Source organism: Melanostigma gelatinosum, assembly GCF_949748355.1.
Source record: "Melanostigma gelatinosum genome assembly, chromosome: 7".
NCBI lineage: Eukaryota > Metazoa > Chordata > Actinopteri > Perciformes > Zoarcidae > Melanostigma > Melanostigma gelatinosum.
Genome location: NC_136640.1, coordinates 11,980,052 through 12,003,913, shown reverse-complemented (window position 1 = coordinate 12,003,913; position 23,862 = coordinate 11,980,052). Strand labels below are relative to the sequence as shown.

Sequence of the window (23,862 nt, the reverse complement as noted above, 5' to 3'; positions counted from 1 at the left end):
AATGTCGTTCTTCCATTTTGTCCCCCCTGCTGGAGAAGACCGTATGTGTAATTCCTGCTATCAACCACACGGTGTCGCCACCGCTCAAAACAAGATGAAGCCACTTCCCATCGCTTTGGGAAGACAGCAAGAAGGATGGAAACATACTTTTTCTAACAAACATTAAATAAACCGGCCATGGTCTCTTTAACTACGGTATATTTTGGGATAATACAACCAGGGCACATTCTCGCTGATTCTACTCGTTGCTACACCTGCATGCACAGCGACTTAATAAGGTGGAAGTGCAATCAGGGATGCTGAAGCAGGCTGTGCTCACGTTAACGACAACAAAAAGCAGGCACATTGTCTGCTAACACAACCTGTGACATTCTCCTACAGAAGCCTGCACGGAAAGATATCTTCACAGGAGACAAAACGCGCAGGATGTGAACGAAGCGACAGCCACATGTTCACAGTCAAGGTAATGATATTTTTACTGCGTGCGTTATAATCCCATAGAAAGACGCTGTTAGCCGTTTGGACGTTAGCTTGCTACCGGTTAGTTTGCTAGCATAACTGATCCGGGTAACTTGGTTAGCCGTTGAGAGAGCGTCCTCTGATATGGAGAGCTGCTTCCTTTCCAGTCTGACCGCATCAGCTGCTCTGGGTGTAAACAGTCAGGTGCTATATTATGTTAGCGTGGGGATACACATGGGAACGCGAATACATTGTTATAGTTGACTGTAGCCTGTTTATTTTCTTTGTGAGCATCTTACAAACCTATAAACTGCCTCCACATATTTCATTTTTAACAGTCCTAGTATCTCAGGAAAGGTTAATTTATCATGAATCACATACAATCTACAATCAGCATTTTCTCATATTGCTATGTAAAAAAAAAACTGCTGTGGAAATACGAGATGCATCATCCCGGGTTTAACTTGAATTGTATGTATAACGCTTACTTTGTGTTGTATGCTACTAGTTTATTTATTTAGTTTTATTGACTTATTATTTGTCCTTGCGTCTCCCGATCCTGTGACGGATTTGTATCTGTCTTTTGTTTTCTTATTTTTGTTTGTGTATGTGTGTGTGTGTGTGTGTGTGTGTGTGTGAACAAGTGTGTCACCTGTAGACAGAATAACAGAATAAAACCAAATCAAACCTCTATATACTCATCCATAAACATAAAACTCTACCCATTGCAGCTTTTTAACGTCACAGGTGAAATTATATATACTTTAGTTGTTATTTGATTCATATTTCTTTGTAATTTTCAAGCACATTTAAAACATTCCCCGCCTCTCCAATTTGAGGATTTCATGCTTTCCTAATATTTAATTGTAAACCGTGTCTTTGGACAGCAATTTGAATGCATCACATTGTGTTTATAAGGGGCTCTTTTCACTATATTTTGACGTTTTAAAATCCTCATTTGAGAAAATAATTTGTAGTTGCCACCCTATTTTGCAAGTTGTCCACTACATTTAGTTTTACTGCTTCCTCCTGATAACAGCAACAGTCAACAGCAAAATATTTGTATTATTATTTTACGTCATTTAATTTGAGCTGAAAGAATCTTCCTCTCATGAGAACTGTCTGAGGCCTCGCACCTCGTAACCTCTCATCTAGTTTTGAAACTTGCTCGAAGTCTTTGCGACTCGAGTGGACATCTTGTTCCAGTGGGCTTGACCATCTGCATGGTCTCACCTCCTAGTACAAACGTCACAGCAGAAGAAGAGACGTCCCCCTCACCCCACCAGACCCTGGGCCGGCCGACTATAGTGCCATTATAGTTCAAGCAAAGGCTAATTGTTGGTCACTTACAAAGGATTGCACAGTCCAAGCCTCTGGACGGCAATGCAGTCTCTTTCTACTGTAAGCGATATTACAGTGCGAGATGTGCCTCTGCACATTTTTTCTCTTCTCTGTGTAGTGTGATTCAAAGTTGGCTTTGATGACTGAAGTTTGTGAGAGAAGCTGCAAGTTGGTTTCGTGGTTTTCCTCTTTGTTTTGTCTCCAGAAGAGAAGATGGCACTGGTTGTGGTTGGTGCTCTCCTGTGCATCTCGTGTTGGGTCTCTCTCTACTTTATCCTGTGTAACCTAAACGGCTCCAGGAGCTGCGAGTGGAACTGTCGCCTCGTCACCCTGGTACACGGCGTCCTGGTCGTCTGCATCACGGCGTACATCGGCTATGTGGATGGACCCTGGCCCTTCACTTATCCAGGTAGGACGCTTAACCCTCTGCGGACTCAAATTATCAGCGTTATTGCTTGAAAAATGACAAATTAGTTTACATAGCTGCAGATGCATTTATTGCCATTATTGATTAGTTGTTTCAGCGCTACATTGTTCAGCATGTTGTTGAAAATATATGTAACTTGAAACAGCAATTACTGTGTATGTTTTAATTCAAACCACTGGTTGGAACAATTTTTGAAAGTGGTGACCAAATCATTTTACCTTTCCTGTTTCATTCGGTATAGCTCAAAGTTCTTAAATAAGAAGTTTGTTTTGATATGTTGATATTAATAATTACTATTAATTTGTGATACCATGATTGTCATATTGTGTAAAGATATGCTGACGAAAAACTGTTTATTTCAGGTACTAAGAACACTCCTCTGCAGATAAGTGCCATGGTGGTGAGCCTGGGCTACTTTATTTTTGATATGGCCTGGTGTGTGTACTTCCGCACAGAGGGACCCGTTATGCTGGCCCACCACACCATGAGCATCCTGGGAATCCTGTTGACCCTGTGGCTGGGGGAGTCTGGCATTGAGTCGTGCGCGGTACTCTTTGGCAGTGAAATCACCAACCCCCTCCTGCAGGCACGCTGGTTCCTCAAACAGACGGGACGTTACAGGACGCTGCTGGGGGACGTCGTGGACGTCCTGTTTGTGCTGCTGTTTGTGGTGATGCGAGTCTTCGTGGGAGGCACAATGCTGTACTGTGAGCTGATCTCCCCAAGACCCAGATTCTTTATCAAGTGTGGGGGAGTGGCTATGTACGCTCTATCCTGGGTGTTTATGGTGGACATTGTACGATTTGCCATTCGGAAGAGAAAGAGCTGGCACAAGCAGAAGACAGACCAACAGGAGGCAGTGGCAGCTAATGGTCATGAAGGGAAGAAGAAGGACTGATGGCTTGTGCTTCTCGAAAGAAAAATCGGTTTGTCTTCACTCTGGACGCTCAAGGGAAAGTAGAAAGAAAGCCAAGTTTTTGTATGTTGAGCTGATAATAAAAAGGGTTATTTCAATGTCAGAGTTTTCTATGTCGCCGGTGCATTTTTTTTTTAAACAACTAATTTGTATACAGCTATTGCAGCTGAGCACATGTTTGAATATTGTGTACAACGTGCAGTTAAAAAAACACCGATGTAGTTTATGTCACTGAAAAGAGAAGCACTTTCTACAAACGCATGAACAGATGTTGCTTTCATTTGCAGTGAACTGTGGCCGAGTCATATGTGGTGGTGGTGGTGCTCCCAAGGAAAGCTCAATATTAGGAAAGAGACCGTTTACATGTGCTGTCCTTGTGAAACATTTTCACTGATTTCAAAATGTTAAGATTGGTTACCGAATGTTTTTGGGGTTTTTTTGCGCACGGTAAACTCAGGGAGATGAAGTTATATCAGAACGTTGCGATGGACTCCAGAGAAGGTGTGTGACGTGTTTGGTTACTTTGTTTAATCCACGTCACAGCAAAAACATTTCCATAATTTGACTTCCCTTGTGTAACGGGATACATGGAGAGGAACACTTGCATGGCGCTACACCGGTAATGCTACGATATTATTTTGCAGTCCATCCAGTTTTTTATGTTGACTGTAAATACCTTGACATGTTGGGTGAAATGGTGTCAGAATTTGTACTTTAGATCGTGTATTAAGTTATGTGTGGTGTATGATTTCAAAAGGTCGGCACTTGTACTAATAGCTCCCACTTCGTTTCATAGAGCAAGATAATTCAATACAAGCTATTGTGAGCTGTCTGTACATTCTCCTGATCTTATGTCTGGCATCTTCGGGTACATTTACTTTGTCCAGCACCTTAAAATGTTAGTTTCTTTTAGAAGTACATGCTCTACACTCTGTTTGTCTTAATCTTTGAGACAAACATACGCTTCTGTCGGGACCAGCCAGGTTGCCTCTGACTTTGGACAAGCTGAAGATCTGTGCAATCGTGCATTCATCTTGTGTTTTTAGCCCCTAAAATGTCAGTTACGAATTATCTACTGCCAGTCAAATCATGTTGAGATGACACTCATTCCAAACATACTAACGAATTAATATTTGGATTTACGTGTGTGAAGAGTTTTGTCTTTAATGTGTGATTTTGCCGACATTCGCCACAATGTGATATTAATCATCAGAAAAATGTTCATCTCAATATTGTGAAATTGCTTTATAATATTGTGATATTGATTTCCACTATATTGTCCAGACAGAACACACAAGTGAATTTTTGGGATGAAAGCAGGTGGATTGAGAATATTACGATTCAGCCCGCTCCATTTCTGAATTTGCTCCATCGCCAAGAAAGTTACCAAACTACCAGGTTTTAACTTTGTGCTCAGACTTTATATTGTGTTCCTATTTGTATGACCATGTCCTGTTCGTGATCATAATATTATTGGATATCTAGAGTAACGTATTAAATCGCCTGCCATCCCTTTGTTCTCCTATATTTGATTTGTAGCTCATACGAGGTCTCTTTATCGAGTTGCCACTGTTAAGAATCTTCTGAGCATCACCGTTCTATCCAAGAAAGCAAAACATCGAACTGGTGTGTGCCTTAGTTATCTGAATGTACTTTCATTGTGTTTTTGTTGGTTTTTTGTCTTGTGCTGTACTGTATTAATGAAACGTTTTCAGTTTGGGATTTCATAATTTGCCTTTGTAATCCCTGAGTGAAGTCAAATAAAGACGTGATCGATTGTTTGTATGCTTTCAAATACATTCTGAACTCCATCATTTAAATATCAACTGAAGAATCAGCTGCATTTGCGTCATTAAACGCCCCAGATTGTATTGCACTGAGACTGAAGGTACATAAACTGTCCACACGATGGTGCCATATCAATTATATATGAATGATCAGTGAGGAGACAGGGGGATAGTCATTTGGCAATGCTAAAATAAGTACATTAATAAGAGGAAAAAAGCTTTTACAGCATTGTCAGCTGAAAATAGTGTCATATTGTACCTTTATCAAAATGTTAAAATTGTTGGTGTCCTCATGAATTCAACAGTTTAAATATGTGTGCATTAAATCCATGTTTTCATGCGTTGAAGCACACAAAGTTTAACATTGTTGTAAGTTACTATATACACAGTGTATTGCATATAATGTAGTACTGTACTGCATAGTGTCAGCTGCCAGAAACACAAATCATGGAATCGGACAATGCACAACACGGTGAAGGTAATCATATACAGTGTACGACTTTAAACACACAAATTATTACACGTATTTCCCTCATGTACTGCACTATGGTAAATGGACAGATTCATTGTAGTCGTGCAGAAAATTGCCTTTTGTAAACCACTAACGACATCCTTTATTGTATCATTGGTGATCTTAAATACCTTTTATTTTCTCAGTTTGGTAAAATAACAGAAACTTACACGTACAGTAATTAAAGAAACATTCAATGGACTGCTAGTGGGATCAGTGAATACGGATTACATTGATTGCATATGAGTATGGATGTGTGATCTTGTGTACACTGACACCGCAGTAGTTTGCAGATTAATTTGAAACTAAAAAAATGACATGAATGAAAGCCTCCAGCTAGACTTGAATATATTTTGCATTTTCTGTCTATTACACTCTTTCTCACACATTCATAACACAAAACACCTGAGTGTGTTTTCACTCTGTTCCTTTGTCTTTCAAGCTTGTGGACGAGTTAAGACAGTTTCATCAGAGTGTCTTCTTGTTGATGATGGACAAGGAGTGGACTGTAAGCTGTAAATAATGAACATAATGACTATTCTCCCAGTCTCAGACCAACCACAGACCAGCAGAAAGCCATGAAAACCATAAAATAATCATACAACAGCACACATAATCATCAAGTTAATCAACCACCGAAGGGAAAGTGCCTCCTTACTGGAAAATGATAAAGGCTGGTTTCCCAAACATGGAAATGCAAGCAATCATGCTATATCTATATCCAACAACTATAGGTTGTCTTTACCAATTAATCTATTGAGTATACAGTCTATATAATAGTTTAGTCTGTAAAACACAGAAAACAGAGCAAACTCCTTGGTAGTCTAAAATCCAAAGATATTCAATACAATTATATAAGAAAAAGAAAAGAACCTGCATGAACCAAAGAACGTTTGGACTTTTTGGTTGATATCGATTGGCAAAATTGTTGCTGATTAATTCAACAATAAACTATGAATCACCAAATAAACACAACATAACATCTCTCTCTCTATCAATGCAATCTATGTTAAAGTGTCATCTAATGTAGTGGTCTAATATACTATAACTGTATATATTTGGGCTGAATTAAAAAAAAATGCAATCGATTGATAGTTGTGTCTATAAAATAATCAACAAATGGTCAAAATAAATCACAATTTTCCCAGTGTCTGAGGTGATGCCTTTAAGAAAACAAAATATTCACATTTGAGAAGCTGAAACCAGTGATTTATTTATTTATTTATTAGCTTTTGACATTTTTCTCTAAAAATAATAAAATAAAAAATGCTCACTCGATTTTTCTTTTATTGAAATTTGTCAACTAGCATAAAATAACTTATACATCAAAATGAAATGCTATATAAATGAATAATAACATTCTCTAATATTACTACTACTAGTAGAAGTAGTGTTCTCATACTGTCGTTATTATTTCGCAGCCGTGTCCCCCAACATGCTGAAACAAAGTGAGTTTTCCCGTCTCCCGGCGGAAGTGGTTCGTGAAGCGCTGCTGGACTCCAACAGTTAGCTGGCTAGGGCGTTGCTAGCGGCAGAAAGTGGGATTTTCGGTACCGCTTTTTGCAAGTTATTTCCTCGTACAAAATAACGTCTCGCGTTGGAGAAAACGGCGTTTGATGTTAGCTAAAAGTTTACACCGCCTGGGTGGCCTTTTGTTGTTTTCGTTGTCTACAGAGGACCGTTAGCTTTGGACACGGAGCTAGCCTGCTCGCAATCCACGGGAATTGTGCCGAGAAACAACTGAATTGTGGAAACATGGAGTCAAGGAGCGTCGCGCTGTGCTAACCGACTTCTCTGGGTTTTCTTTCCTCAAGGAGACTTTTTTTTTTTGAAGGACGTATTACGGAAGACACATCGCAAGCCAGGCCACATTCATGCCGCGTTGTGTATATATATTTTGGCTCATTGTTGTGAACGGGACTTTGCTTAGTTTGCACTCGAAACAAGAGCAAACGGAGCAAAGTTTTTTTTTTTCTGCTGAAAGAGCTCATCTGTTTTGTTAGCTGTTAAATTCGCTGGCGAGAAGGATTTTCTCCCCCAAAAAACACTCATTGTGCTTTTATTTTAACCGACCGTCTAACCGTTTTAGTTGTTTTTTTGTGTATCTCACGTCTTACGCCGGTATACCATTAGCTGCAGTTGTTGCTAATTCGTAACACGGGTCGTTTAAACTCAGTATTGAGCTATTCTCATGGTCACGGGAGAATCTTCTCCACAGCCACAGGCAGGCATTTCTGGGAACAAGGAATACCAAATGGGACTGGTGGGATTTCCAGCATCTTAAAAAAAAAAAAGATAATTATTTTTTTTTAGGAACCGAGGCCATTCAGCCGGACCGGGGGGTGGTGAAGCAGACGGACTGCATCGCAGGGCCGAGGTGTCAGTTACATCGGGATACATATCGTGCACGGATGTGAACGCAAAGGATACACACAAGGAGTTCATACATGCAAGGGAACTTGTGCCAGCTGACGCAGTGTATTTATTCGTGTTGCCAACATATTGTTTATAGTCCTGGTGGGATATCATCCACAGCTAATACGACAGAGGCCCCGGATATTTTTTTTAAGCTATGCTCTGTAGATTCCTTGCTTTCCGATTATTGGGGCAAGGAAGTAACGTTTATTGGCTAGCAGACAGCGTATAGGTGGTGTTTTTGTGTATGGACGTGCCTTGCAACAACCCAAGTGTCCTACAAGTAATCTATCTCCAACACCATTATCAAAGCCCCTGCCTACTTCAAACTTATGCCAAGAGAACGGACGCTCCAGGAAATCGCCTCATCACACTCTGGACAATGTTAATCGGATATAATTTGCTGCGAATCTAGAACCGGAAGCCCAATGAGTGACACACAGTCCAGCGTCACTGACAGGTACAGTATAAGAACGGCCTTTATTGTTCTGTGAATGCACTTGTCTGCACTCCTCACTGTAATACAGACATTTTGTTAAAGTTTCTTCAAACACAGCCCACATTCTGGTGAAAACATGTTTTACATGGTCCAAGTAAAGCACTCATTTGTGGCGCTGTGCTCGGTAATAACTATGTTATACAGTCTAATTACCGAGGAAGGACATCAGATCTTGATGGAAACTCATGCTGATCTCAGCATTGGGTAATGGGAGTTCTCTGCAGACAGTAAAGTAGTACTTGTCCAAGGGATTGAGAAGGCCCGCCACTGTTTGTGTGTGCCAGGGAACGGCCGCCTGGGATCCATGTGCACCTTTCAACATCTCTATTACATCTAAGCCTTTTAAAGCTAACCTTCTCCTACACCTATGAAAACAATCTCTGGCTTTAGACAAGACCGTAGCTCCGTCTGCTAATCACCTTATCTACGGCAAGTGTCAACTCAAAAGATTTGACACTTGCTAAAACCAGCAGGCTAAATGATGTGTCAAGACCCGAAGAAAACACTGAATGGCAGAGAAGCATCAGTCTGTACAGTCCCAATCCTTTTCAATATTTTGTTATTGTATCTTCACAAGAGTTAATTCCCCTATGTTTTCGTACCTGGAGAATAAAGTGGTTTTCTACTCTCGACATGATGAAATCGAGAAGTCAAGCTTGATGCATTACATCGAGCCTCTCCACCTGAATCACACATACTTGCAGGGAGAGCCGGCCCAATACGGTGGAATGTGCTCGGGTAGATTCATAGCAGAAGGATGCTTTATTGCACAGGTTGGGATCTGAAATCTCCTCCTGGCTGGGGCACGAGCTAGAGGCTAAAGCCCAACCCCATTTTACATGACCCCCCTCCCCCACTGCAATGATGGCAACAGTAGCTGGCACCAACTGCTATTGTGGTGCTGTTTTTACTGTGTGTGTGTGTGTGTGTGTGTGTGTGTTTTTAATCGTATTACCACAGTACAAATCATTGCTGTCCAATCACGTATCACTCACAGAGGTATTCCGGATGCCATGAAGCACCTAATGTTAGGTTTCTTTGAGACAGTGCAGTATATCATACAGTATATTTGTCTTCTCAGATTTGCTGTTACACTAATCTGTTCATCTTCCCTTTTAGTCCGAGTGTGTTGGGTGACATATTTAGTGTGCGTCTGTTTGTTTGGGTTTCACAAGCTCCGTGTCCTCTACGTCACAATTGTTCCTCTACCAGTAGAACATGATGCCAGCGATGTTGTTAATGTAAGAAATACACAGTGTGACATCAGTAGACTGGGAAAGCAACTAGCTCTGTACCTTTTGTTGCACTAACATATTGTTTGGACTGCAGCTGATTTCAAGGGTGTTTCCCTCAGTGGTTGATAATGACTTTATTGATTAATTGTGTTTCCAGTCTCTCCTTCTCTCCTTAAGGCCGATTGTATTACCCCATCCTTGCTTCCTCTACCTCTATGCGTGGTGTTTGTTTTCCGCTCTGCCGGCTGTGGTTGGAGTATGCATCCAGCGTCTGTTGGGGCTGGGCTGCCGGCCGATGGGTCAGTTTAGCATGCCGTTAGCTCTTTGTCACTGAGTTCTGCTGATCTCCACGTTCCCCCCCCCCGAGGCCCTCGCCCTCCTGGTGGAAGTGGTGCTGGTCAAAATCAAAATAGTTATCAATTGATATTCTGTCTATTGATTAATACATTATGTCGACACCAAAGGACGATAACATGTCACTGGAGTTGATGTTTTCCTGTCGTGGAATCCTCATGATGATTGTTTTCATCATTAGTTCTGACAGGCCGGTCTGCTTGTATGCGTCTCCTGTATTTGGCATCCCTCCCTTATAATGCACTACTACTCCACCGAGTCAGCACTGATACCAGGGAAGCTGCGTCAGCTGCTCTGAACTGTGCATTTAAAACGAGTATCCAGGAGTGATTTTAAGCTCTGATCACAAGTGTAGCACAGCATGCGTTGGAGAATGTTGTCATTATACACTTAACATGTTTGCTGCAACTGGAAGATAATGTTTATCTTTTGCAGTTTGGCAAAATAACTCTCGTTCAAGTCTAAACAAACTTCTGAAACTATCTTTTGGTGTTTGACTGTTGACTTTAAAAACCCTACGTGTTGAGGCCCGTCGGCCTTTCTTTCCCATTAATACTTTGTTGCTGCATGTTTCGGTCATAGCAAGCTCTTGCCAACCTAAATATTACCAGGTCGTTCCCAACTGATTCATTTAGATTATTTCTTGGCTCAAAATGTGACAACGGTGGTATCTCAACCATCTACAAGCTTTTGTTTTTGAATGCAAAATCAATTTAAACATGCTCCAGGTTGTGAGCAGGTGTGCGAGCCCCCATCTTCCTACCCGGCCTTTAGGGAACCCTGCTTCTGGATTATAGAGTAAGGATTGGACTTTTGAAGTCTAGTCATTTGAATTTCAATCAAAATCTTTTTACAAGGTGGTCTAACAATACATTTTAACTGAGAGGAATACCTTTACACAACACATCTTATGTAAAACAAATGCCACCTACACGATGCAGTATAGTGGTAGTGTACACAGAAATATCAGTCCATCACGAACACCTCAGTAGTCTTAGGGCTTGGACACATGTCGCTTTTTCCGCGCCCTATAATGCATTGTTGTCGATGTAGACGCACGGAAGGCGTGCTAAAAAAAGTGAGCTCAAAGTGAGAGTGACGCCGTTTTGGCGCCTATTTTTCAGGGCGCGATTGCTGCGCCCTGAGATTTACATAGTTAATCTTTATATCATAGTTAAACACAGCAACGAGCACCGCTTGTCATGTGGCGAGGAACAACCAATCGCAGCCGACAGATAGCTTTCCTTTATTCCGTAAATATCGGTCTATGGTAAAGATGTAAAAGTTGATTATTTTAGTGCAGGGCTAGGCGGAGCTTTACGATCTGTTCCACGGACAGTGTTTTAATGATATAATCGTATCATATTATTTTATTACAGCCGCTTAGCAATGTCGGGCGCAACCCGTCTCCGTGCTCTGGAAAGTTGGCACAAGAGCAGGAACCCAGTTCCCGACCAACATGCCTCGCGTTTTCCAGTTGGTAAAAGACGCAGCATGTGTCCTCGGCCTCATGCAGTCAAACACAGCAGCTCTGCAATAAACCTTTACAAAGAGTATCATGTCATGTCACCATGTGCCACCCTGGAATCATTCTACCATTGCAATTACAGTTCTCACTGATGTCTTTAACACAGTGCTCCGGAAATTGGTTTAGTTATTGACAACATGGTCACATTTTGGTTCAGATGGCCGGCTGTGGATTCTCTTTGCAGCAATTATCTGCATTATCCTCTGACAAAAGCTGCACTCAAAGAAAGCTCTTATCTTTTCATTATTACTTGAATTGTTTGTATTGCAGACCAAATTCTTAGTTTTGTTTATTTATGGAATGTAAATGAGGACCTGAGGAAGACTGCTCACACCCGGATGTCAATTTGGCAGGCACACACCAACTCTCCCCATACTCTGTTCATTCTGGCCAGCTCCCATCTCACCCTTTTTCACACACTCTCAATCGCACCCATCACTTATTCCATTCTCTGCTTCAGTCGGATCTGTTTCACCCATCGTCACCATGTTTTCATCATGCCTGGAGGTGGGGAGTAGAACATCAAATTAGCCTTCCCAAATTAGCCGTGTATAGATGAAAAGTGGACAGGTGGTTTAGCCCATTCTGTGGTGTAGCATGGGCCCTTTTGTGTGCTTTTTTGAGGGTATTAATATTCCTCTTTAGTTATCTTAGTCCAGACAAGCCTGGCTAAATGGAAATAAAGGGACACTGAGATGTCAAAAGAGAGGGAAAGCGCTAGCAGAGAGAGAAAGAAACAGACGATGCCTCTGGGGCCGTGATGTTGGATTGTCGGTAAAGTCTAGGCATTAGCTGGGGCTCTGAGTGCTGGGGGGAGTTGGGGTCTATCAACCAGCCCTGTGACGCTGATGCTTGTGGACACCCTCTACAATCCTGCCCTGTTAGCCAATAGAGCTTCAGGGCCCAAACATTACTTTGACTTCACAAAAGACAGGATCACTACAATAGAAGAAAAAGGGGGACGAGGGTAGAGAGCCGTCTTCCCCAAGTGTTATGTCTTCACATGTCCATTTAAGGGTTCTGAACTAGGCTAGTGCCTTCGAGCTAACTGACACTTGTGAAGCCACGATACTCTGCAGACTGCACAGTGGTCCAAGAGATGTGATGCTTAGGATTTACAGGACATTTTTATGCTGTTAAATTTCAATATTTCACACTAAATCGATTATGTAAATTGATAAACATACAATACGGATTTGTTCTTTTGTGTCAGTGCACGAATATGTCTGGGCAATCTTTGTAGGAGGAAACGGGATGTTTGACGTTACAAAGGAGCTGATTGGGTATCAAATCTGTGGCCTGATTTCTTTCCTCTACCCTGGCTCTCAGAGTGGGGGTGCTCTCTGTGTATAAGGAGAGACCACCAGCCTGCTGCAGCACGGCCATTCATCTTACAGTCCTCGTTTCTGCTGATTCAGGGGTGACTAGACAGACCAACATGTCCCTAACTCGCTTTCTCTACAAGGACCAGTGTCAGAACACAGGTACTGGCACTGGTTGAGTGGAAGAGGCTTTTTCAATGACTTCAAATCAGTTTGACAGCAGAAAGCTAGGATATGAAAACAGGAGGGTGAGGAAGCAAAAGTGTAGGGATGTACTTTGAATCATTACAGCTTTGCTTAATTAAAAGACTCTTCGGTTTAGATATTCTTGTCGTCCCATAAATGTCCTGATGTTTTGTCTTTGTGACAAATCACTTGGTGTAATAAGTATCACCTTGCATTCACTAAGCTTGATTTCGCCATGCAATGGCTGGAACATTTGATTGCTTTGGAGAGATGTGTCACTAATGTGCTCTTACCGCAGGTCACACCCGCTTGAATGTCGTCATAGGTCTGCTTATGACTGCACATAAATACAGTTTTGAGAACACCGCAGGATACCAGATCATACAAGTCTGGTCCAGGTGTCCATGTGTCCCTTGCAGACTATTACACATGTCCTAGTGCACAAGTTAAAGGGCTAAATTGAAGATACTCAGTTCAAAGGAGTTACTCGTGGATTAGAGAAGTTCTTAGGTGTTTGACAGGTCTCGTGACCAGCAGCAGTGTAGACGGTGTAGCGTGTTGAACCACCTCCTTTCCTCTCCTGGTGCTGTAGGACAGCAGACAGCATAGCGTGAAGAAATGTCTATCCCCCGGCCCTCGCATCAGGAATCCTGATGAGGTTTATTGGGGCAGAAAGGGCACTGTTTTCCCCCCGAGGCTGTAGCTTGAGCTCCAGAGCTAGTGCTCTTGTGTCTCCAACACACACCATACCCCTCGCTCTCTGTCTGTCTCTCTCTCTCTGTCTGTCTCTCGCTCTCTGTCTCTCGCTCTGTCTCTCTGTTTCTGTCTGTCTCATACACTCACTTAATGCTTTCTTTCTTTAAATCCAATATACACCATTGTATACTGTATGATTAAACTGCTACGGCCACGGGTTGAGAGTTGTGGCATTGTGTGACTCAGATATATAGATTAGATAACACGGTGTGTGTGTGTGTTCTCTCCTATTGGCAGGCTGCAGGCATGAATCAGGCCATTCAAGAGACTGTATCATTACACCATGGAGTGGTCTCGTGTGACGTCACAGTTTAGCTGTCGGCCATGTTGGAGTACACACAAAGCCACTGGCATGCACGGCTGAGTCGCATAACCTATCGGTGGTGAACTTTTGTGCTGTCTTTGGTTGTGGCAGCAGAGCTGATAGAGACAAGAAATCATTATTTCGTTTGCCAGCGGTCATTACACATCAAGGAAATGACACGAAGGAGCTATCCAAGCGACGTCGCGAGAAATGGCTGTCACGCATCTCTCGAGATATAAAGGAATGGAATTTGGCGTACACTAGAGTATGTGCGGATCACTTTATAAGTGGTCAGTGATTTTATTTACAAATTCGTTTGTGAACAGTATTTAATAAAGGAAATATAAATTAAACTTGGACATGAGAAGGTTACCGAAGCTTCATCGGCCCGTGACAGCAGTCGGTACCAGAGACGTGTCGAGCGTGTACAACAGGCGAAACACAGAGATGCAGCCTCAGCATTGCTTGATATGAGTTTAACGTCAGATCATATATATATATATATATATATGTGTGTGTGGGGGGGGATGAAGTTAGGAGTTAGTTGAAAGTGAATTCCTACGCACACAATGACATGCATGTACAATGTAAACAAACACACGTGTCTGTTTGCACTGAGTAAGCATTGAATATTGCTAAATATCGGACCAGATCTGTATATATTTACTCTTCCAATGACGAGATGAGAATTCTCGACGACCGTTGCTTTGACGTCTCGGACCCATCCACTGACAAACTGATTATAAGCGTCGAGCCCTTTGTAGCACTCCAGCTCGTCTTTTGTGTAAGGACTGGGGGTGTTCACGAGATACGTGTAGATGTTGGCGTAGTTTACCGATGGAAGATAAGTAGGATCGGCACTGAAACGATCTGCACTCATCGTATAGGGATCCAAATTACCAATAACCTTCAATTTGGCCAGGTAGCGAACCTTTGATGCACTATCCAGTGATTCAAAGTATTGTATTTTCGCCGCACTTCCTTGTTTACGCGCCGCCATGTAGGATCTGTATGTACTCCAACATGGCCGACCGACCTCGTAACTAAGGAGATCGTGACGTCGGTGAGACCACTCCATTGAGATAGAATCACAGGGCAGTTTTCGAAGGGTAGCTGAAAAGGAGATATTGCCAGATTATGTGGCATGACTCAGCTCAAAGCCCAGCTGAGGACATTGTGCCGTCACCACAGAAGTTACACCCCAAATTCTGCCAAGTTTTTCCACTGTAATCTTAACATCTGAGGATGTGTTTTGCAGGGTGCAAGGTTATGCTGTATTTCACCGCCTGGAATGAAACACACCCTCGGTCTGATCTCTGTAGCCTCCAGGCAACTCCCAAAACCATCCAATCCTCTCCGAGTTTCAAACAGGCCCCGCCTCTCCCGGCCCCAACAACACCTGTGTTGTGAGCCGTGTCGCTCTGCTCCAGATTACTGCAGCAACTCCTTATTGCACAAGTTACAACATCAACATTGTCTGACAGGAAAAAGTCAGTGTAAAGATACGTTATCAATCGTCCACCTACTTTGTTTTATAACTTGGGCCCATCGGATGTACCGTGCCAACTCTTATCCTCATGTTTGTAGTTTATTTTTTTGCGTTGGCTCTTTTAAAATATTAGCTGCTTGTAATTCAATGTTGAGTGAAACTTCTCTATATATATCTGCCTTTATCGGCTTAGCCTGACTCTAAGAGGAACTGAGAATAACCTGAAGTGCTTCCCCTGAATCTTGCACAAGTCGGTCTACTTTCTTTTGGTTCACTTTTTTTCCTTCCTCTTCAGTTTTGGGAGACCCGTTCACAGAAATGTCTGTGTGTGAGAGTCCTGCTCCCTCAGGGCCGTTCGTCCCTCCCTCCCTCACTACTTTTTCTCTCTCATGGTCTGGTCTGGTCTCGGCCTCTGTTGCTGCAGTTGGCCCAGCTCTGCCACAGTTTTCCATCAAAACACCAAACCTCAATGGAGCATTCAATCCCAGGCCCGCTCCAGTGCTCCCCCTCCCTCTCATCCCACCCTGTCCTGACTCTGCCTTCTTTCTCCTTTTCTCACTCGCTGCACATTTAATGGAACCGTCAAGAAAGACGTGGGACACTTTTATAGCTGGATCTGAAGAATTAAACGAGCTGAGGGAAATTGATTCTTAAACACTGTCTGTCGTTTTTCAGGGGAAATTATGTTCTTGTTTTTAGCAAGTTGTCAGAGTTTCTGCAATATCTTCATATAATCTCAAGACAGAAAGTCCAAACTTAAATACACATGTCACTACTGTTCACATTGCATAATAAGTTAATCTCAATATATCATTTAGTCTAATAAGTGTTAGATGTGCAAAAGAGCCGTTACAAAGCCCAAGCAGAAGCATCCAAACTGCTTGTTTTTGTCTAAAGATCTACATTTTTGTTATAAAAATGTGCACATTTTACCAGTTGCTGATTAATCAATCGACTATTGTTTAAGCTCTGGTGTACACTGTTTATTGTTCTTAACAGAGTAGTAGAGTATCATCAGGACATGGAACAATAAGCTGTTGTCTACTGGACAGAGACTAATGTGGAGCCATTATGAGGGTTTATTAGAGATGTTATATGAGCTGTGACTGTGCGTCAGTGATTCTCTGAAAGCTCAAGAGAGAAGCTTTAATATGAACAGTCAGCTCTGCAGTCACTGGAGTCTCTTTTTGACAAACTTTTCCTCTCAGAATTTTCATAGTCATAACGGCTCTGTCATTTTTCCAGTTGCATGTTCTGTATATTTATACATCTATGCTATGGAGGCACACATGACTCAGCCGAGGTTATTCCTTTTATATTGAAAGCACCTGTTAAAAAGTGCAGCCCAAACCAAATACTTTTAGTTATTTGGCAATTTGTGTACAACTATTTCTGCCTCTTTGGAGTTCTGTGTAATGTCATATGTTGCTTTTACGTGCACACAACGCAGCTGATTGACAGGCAACTGTTACTTTCAACAATTGTATATTTTAAAGTACGGTTTCTATTGTAGGTTTGGAGAAGCACTCTCTGCTTCTGATGTTTGCGTTGCCTCTCAAGTTGTGATAAGGTTTCTGCATCTTCCTCAGCACTGCTGTCTTGTGTAGTTGCGCTGTGATGCTGGCGGGTCTTCGTATTAATATTATGTTTTTGTTCCAATTTTCTTTCCACCCACTGTTTTAAAGTGAAAATCAACGTGACAGCAGCACTCTCGTCCACCCAGGTGGAAAGTTGTAGTTAGAATATTGCATTTTGAGGAAAGTTTTGGATGTCACAATATACTGTATGTTTGTGTTGTTTTGAAAATCCCGCTATGTTAAATATCCATAACCTCACACAACAACAACTAGCCCCCATCACTTTAAAGATGCTAAATTAGAAATTGTGTTGTAATTCGAGCTTCTCTGTGCTTTGTTTACATAGCCGGTCTGGCTGCGTGTGCATGATAGTGCATGTGACTCCCAGTGCGTGTGCCCCACTGGATATCTTGTTGCCGCCACTCAGCATTACGCTCATTCGGCGGTTACCACTAGTAGTGCAACAGATCATAAAAGTCACGGTTCGGATCAGATCGCGGATCGGATCAGCACAATAGGAAAAAAGGGAGCAAATATAACTTCTAGAGATCCCTGATCATGTTTTTTGTTGCGCTGATATATATATTGCAGATCATTCATGATCCATATTGGCAGATACAGATCCCTTTGTTGTTTTGATTATAGCAGCTGGTCCACAAGGCTCCAGGCCCAAACATCATTTCAACCACTCTAAAGTCACCAAATGTCATCAACAATTCAAACGATAAGGGAATAAAAGATAAGACATTGTTGTTATTAGTATTTTTAATGATGTATTATAATCTGCTTAGAGCTAGTGTAAACGGGTCATAATTCATCTCTAATATCTATTTATGTCGCTATATCTCCTTCAAACAACTGGATTTATTCAAGTATCACATGTGAACACATCATGATAACCTAATAATTTACCATCGCCCAACAATACTCATTTCCACCGGACAGAGCCTGAACGCATTAGCTCCTTGACCGGCTCTCCTCCGGTCATTTTCTACACGGATTGGTTGTTTACGGTGCAACATTATCAGAGATCGGCGACTAGAAAAGCATACGTTTTTTTTTACTGAATATTGGCAGATAACAATATCGGTAAAACTTTATTTCACACTTTGATGGTAAACGCCATCCAACCCACGGCGACGCAGTTTAAGCTTTACGCACCACCGTTCGCTTCTAGCTGCCGACTCACTCCAGATATGCTTTGAATTTCATAATTCGCCCCTTTGAGTACTTGGATCTGATTGTAAAATATTTTCTTCGTTTACTGCTTTTCGGCTTAACTTGCATAAATGTTCAATTCTTCCATTGCGTTCAACCTTCAGTATCGGTAATGTTCTTTCTAAATATGCTTTTTCTCTGTTTTTGCTTTCTATCTTGTGCTTTGTGTTTCAGTCTCTTGCTGCCTCTTCAACATCTCCTTCCCTCCTTCCTCTTGTTTCTGTCCATTGCTGCCATCTTTCTTCATGACCTCCTTTGTCCCTCTCCTCAGCCCTTAAATGGGTCTTAGGCAGGTCACTCCATAGTTATTTGAAATATAGATACGACGTGATATTATACTAAACCAAATTCCGTCTCATGTTTTAACATGAATAAAGCGTTATTAGGCAGCCTGGTGCATCATCCAGCCCGTTAGAACTGGGTTTGACTGTCATGTTTTTATTTGTTCCTGATGGACCAAGAACAACATCTGCCGACTCAGTTTTACCATCCATGAGCGTACGCATGTCCCAGTTCAGTTTGTGTGTGTTTATGTGCTGACTTTTCCATCTCTCCAATTCAGAGGTTTCTTAGGGAGTGGGCTACTTAAAGTTATTTTTTTATTTTTTTTCTGCTGGAGGCTCTGGAACTTATTACAGTCGGAGGCATTTTCATAAACGGGCCATTCAGCTGCTCCTGCATGGCTCTGAATAGGACGCACTGTCGCCAGGAGAAAGAGTTAATGTGGGCTAGTTAGTCATGAGTCCTCCCTGTTACAGAAGACTGGTGTAGTGATGGTACTCCTGTTTTGTATTCTAATACTGTGTGCATTTGGATTTTAAATAATACTGGTGCAACCGGTTCATTCTTGTCTTTGACTATTTTACATTTTACAAGTGTCAAACCGTACTTGAAATCATCCGTTATCCCTCCTATGAAATATCAAATATAGTCCCTGAATACAGATATGCAGGCTTGGCAATAAAGTAGGGCTGGGCGGTATACCGGTTGAAACAGTATAACGGTTTCAATTTTTCACATACCATCATAACGGTGCACAGCCGAAACAACTTCTGTCGCTCTTCAACAGGCAGCAAAATATAATTTACAGGGAACCTAGAACTTTAATAAGTAATTTTGCCCATTTCAAAGTGTGGCTCATGTCTGTGTCGTATCACTCACAGAGTACTGGAGTTAAAATAGGTTCTTATGTATGAATTACCAGGTCCACTTTTTGATCCCACAGATGCTAATATTGACTCTTTACAGTCCAAGGCATTGTCAAAGTGAGGTGGAAAACCTTTAATCTTCAATGCAGAATTCATTATTTCACTCTGAATTACTTTCACTCCATAAGGTTTTATTATCAAGATGAGATCAAATGCCTACTGTGAGAATGAACACTGCAGTATCTCCCTGAATCTAAATAAACATTTCAATTTGCATCCGCCACAACAGCACGTCAATACATAGATCTCTGACTTCCTGGAAAACACGGCCTTTTCCATTAGGGTCCTGACGGCATCCCTAAATCATGTCATCTCTACCTCACGCGGTGGCAGGAATCAGTCTCAGGGCAGGCTGCCTCAAAGGAAACAGGCCATGGATGTGATTAGGAGATGATTATTACAGTCAAGTCATGATGTCTGTCAGGAACTAAATCACGGCACACACACACACACATACATGTACTTACAGCTGAGATCTAAGAGGCAGGAGACATTTGACCTGGAAAGGGCTTTAATCTGCAGCTGAAGAACTCTGATGTTTCATCAGGATTATCATGTTTACCACAATATGGGTCTCAGGGGAAGCTGTCAGCTTTGGCGTCTTGTTTTCCACCCTCCATCTACGCATCATGCTTAGCTTTGATTCACTTCATTGCATTCATCGTCTGTCAGTTCATTGCTGTGAGATACTGATGATCCTTCTCTTTTATCTTGCAGGTTTCCCAAGAAAGCAAACAGGTAAGGGTTTTTATTCTCTCAAATTATATTGCAAATATCTATGCATGTTTAGGGGTATGACATCCTGTGGCCACACACACACACACACACACACACACACACCAACCAGTGGTTTACATACACAGAGTTCCAGATGAGGGAAATGAGGCAGGTATTACTAGGAACTGCTGTGCTGCAACAGAAGTCTTCAGAGCTTAGACCAAACATACACCCTCTCCCCCCCGTCTCACTCATGTATACACACACACACACACACACACACACCCAGAGTGAAGGACAAAGGGGTCCCTCTTCTGAGGGCGGTCCATCACTGCCTTTCACTGTGAACAGAACAGTGGCCTTTCACAGTTGGGGCCGGCATAGGCAGAAGCAGCCATACATAGCCTCCCGAGGTTCAGGCCGGAGTCTGGCCTCGCAGCACCTCCTGTGAGGAGCGTCCTTTCTCTGGCCTCGCTCCCCGGGCACTCGGCAGAGCGACTCCACATCCTCTCTGGCTGTCACATTATACAGTAGACGCACTCAGCGTGATTCATATACTCAGAGGTCATCTTGCCACATTATTCTCAATGCTACAGTGAACAATTGCTGGTTCTGTGTGCTGTTGTAATGCCTCCTGAACCTTCACTTGCCTGCATCTCGTGCGCATGTTGTAAAAAAAAAAATGCTTCTTATAAAAGTCTACAGTGTTGCACATGCGGGATAAATGCCAATGGTTTTTTTCTGTTTCTCTAGAACCAGCAGCATTCTCAGTAAAGACCACCCCCCGGACAAGAAACCCAAAAGTGACAAAACCTCACTTCCCTCCAATGAGTTTGACCCGACAGGTAACTTTCCACCTCTGTTCTGTTTTTCTTATTCATTCTTTTCTCTCTCTCACTCTCGCTCTCTCTCTCTCTCTAACACACAAACACTGTCTCATGAAACAGTTGTGGTGGTGATAGTTTGCTCAAGGCATGCTGGGATGGTGTGTGTATTGTGCTCTCTTTAAACATTGTACATTAATTTCACTTGTGTTGTCTGATCTGAGATAGTTGTTTGAGTCTTACCACTGGAGCTGTGTGTGTTAATTCTAACTAAAGGACAGTATAATAAGTGTTTATTGGCTAAGTCTTCATTACACTGCATTATACCGACTGTTTGGCACAAGCTGATGTTTCTTTAGATGTTGCAGGTTTTAAGCCGATAAGCAAAGAAAGGTTTGATTATAGGACCCTAAAATCTGCAGCTGCATGTTAAATGTCCACGTGGTTCTCGTAGTTTAACATAAATCAGTGCACTGTGCGCTTCGTATGTTAAAAGTGGTTGGGTGGTCTCGATGCATACTTGACGGGAACAAAAAGCCATTAAGCCTGTTATGCGCTCCAGTTTCGAGGTTACTGCAGGGTGAGAATGTTAGGGTTCAGAATCCCACTAGTTTGACACTCCCTGTAGTGTTTGTCAGCAATCATGATTTGAGATATGACTAAAGCTTCTGTATTCAAAATAGAAAATCCTCCACAGCACATGGCGGCTTATCTCTGTGTGATGCAACAAAACATAGACAAGATGTGCTTTCTCGGTGGTTACACAAGACCTGCACGTTGTTGTGTAGAGCCGCACTAGAACCTCTTGTGTTTCTCTGGTGGTTCCTTCCACTTTTGGAATGATGCAGTGATTAAACCAGGTGCAAAGTATCCACAGAGAGGCAGGTTATTCCTTATTTAATTGAAAGCTATATCTTCAGGTGGATTTGTGTAATGATCTTTTGCATGTCTGCATGGTGGTCATCTCTATTTCTATTCATCCCCTTTTAGTGATCTGAAACTTGCATGAGCTCTTTGATAATATTTTCCTCGATGTTCTCCTGGTGTCATCTTTTCTGTCATAATTTCAAACTGGGTTTATTCAGGATGGGCAGGAGGAGATACTCTAGAAATGGATGTAAATGCTGGCTCCCGAAAGTCACATGTTTCCAAATGAATCATGTGCGAAAATGAAGCTTAGTTGTGCAACAGATCATAGAAGTCAGGGATCGGATCCCAAAAAAAAGGGGAGCAAATCTAACTTTTAGAGATCCCTGATCATGTTTTTTTTTATCCGAGGTTCACATGCGGGCCGATCCATGATAGGGGATCCTAGGGCTGGGCGATATGGCCTAAAAAAAAAATCTCCGATTTTTTTACAAAAAATCCGATTCACGATTTAAATCGATTTTTTTCCCCCAAAATTTTTTGCAGATGACAGAAGCTGTTGAAAACAATTTTTTCTTTTATTTTGTGATGATTTTCCCAAGTAGGTTGATAAAAATAAAGTGCAAACAAAACCTGAACATTGTAGAAAGGTGCCTGTAGTATACAAAAAGTATTTGGTCACTCTTTTGTTTGCCTGAATCATTTAAATATAAAATTAAATTAAACATAACATTAAATGGCATTAAATAGTAGCCTTCCATTGTAAACAACTGTGCAAATGTAACTTTTTACAGTAAGCTTTTCTAACTGAATACACTGATACAAACACAGCATGAAATAAAATGTATATGACCCTTTAACATTCACATTTTCAAAAGTGCAACATCTGATCTAACATCAACATAACATATTTTGCACAGTAAATAAGTGCATGTAAACAAAATCAAGTGCATTCACAACATAACCAACAGTATTAAACAGTAGTGCATGTTTTTTCTAAATATTTTTTGCCAGGAAGACAAGCCTGTCTACTACCTCTGGCTTCAGGCATGCACGGTGGCATGTAACAATGCCCCCCCCACACACTGAAAAGCCTCTCAGAGGGGGCACTTGTAGCTGGCACAGAGAGGTATTTCTTTGCTAAAGTACTTAGCCTTGGAAAGTTAAGTTGGTGACGCTTCCACCAGTCAAGTGGATCGGTGTCTGGGTCAACCTGCTGGACCACAGGTCAGTTGTTGCGGAGTAGAATGACATCCCCTCCAGCTCCGCAGAGATCCTTTGGCGTGTACTATTGTACAGCCGAGGCAAGGCAACGTCAGAAAAATGTTTACGGCTTGGTAGCACGTACCTGGGGTCCAAAGCTTTGAGACGGTGAATAAACCCCGGCTTTTCCACGGTGTATATGGGCACCATATCTTTTGCGATATACATCGCGACTGCATCCGTGATGGCTTTCCACCGGGCACTCTTCTTCTCATGCGGAGTACAGTTGGTGAATGTCTCCAAAATGCTGGGTTGTTGTTGTGAGGTGGCGGCGGCGGCGGCCAGCAGTGAAGCTGCTGGCCGCCATTGTTTTAGTTTGTAAACAATGCGCGCGCACTCTACTACGGGAACCCAACGGGGGGGAGGGGTGGGGGCGATTTTCTCGATTTTCAATAAAACACATCGCCTTAAAGCACACATTCGAATTAATCGATTAAATCGATTTATCGCCCAGCCCTAGGGGATCCGTACAAATCCCGGATCGACAATGATCTGTTACACCACTCGTTAAGTTATTATCTTTAACAGCGTAAAATATACTGGACATTAAAAAAAGGCTTGGACCAAGTCCGGTTCCTCCTCTGTTATTAGCATAAACTATCTTTTGTTTGTTCTTATCATCGGGTCTTTTGCCACAACTTGTAAATCCACCATCTAGT

General features: G+C 42.1%; 2 protein-coding genes across 4 annotated transcripts in view; both read left to right on the top strand.

Moving 5' to 3' along the window:
- Positions 1 to 2,013: 2,013 nt before the first annotated feature.
- On the top strand, positions 2,014 to 4,924 carry tlcd5a (TLC domain containing 5a; the record flags this gene model as incomplete). The annotated part of the gene is made up of 2 exons (XM_079272423.1): positions 2,014 to 2,209; positions 2,590 to 4,924. The coding sequence occupies 2 exons, from the start codon at positions 2,014 to 2,016 to the stop codon at positions 3,123 to 3,125; spliced, it is 732 nt and encodes a 243-aa protein (XP_079128549.1). The 3' UTR covers positions 3,126 to 4,924.
- A 2,051-nt stretch (positions 4,925 to 6,975) lies between these two features.
- arhgef12a (Rho guanine nucleotide exchange factor (GEF) 12a) overlaps positions 6,976 to 23,862 on the top strand; it is a 36,439-nt gene continuing 19,552 nt past the window's right edge. For all 3 annotated transcript variants that reach the window (XM_079272210.1, XM_079272211.1, XM_079272209.1), the window contains exons 1-3: positions 6,976 to 8,316; positions 20,250 to 20,270; positions 21,003 to 21,094. In XM_079272210.1, coding sequence (XP_079128336.1) covers positions 8,285 to 8,316; positions 20,250 to 20,270; positions 21,003 to 21,094 — 145 coding nt within the window. In that variant the 5' untranslated portion in view covers positions 6,976 to 8,284. The remainder of the gene's footprint in view (positions 8,317 to 20,249; positions 20,271 to 21,002; positions 21,095 to 23,862) is intronic.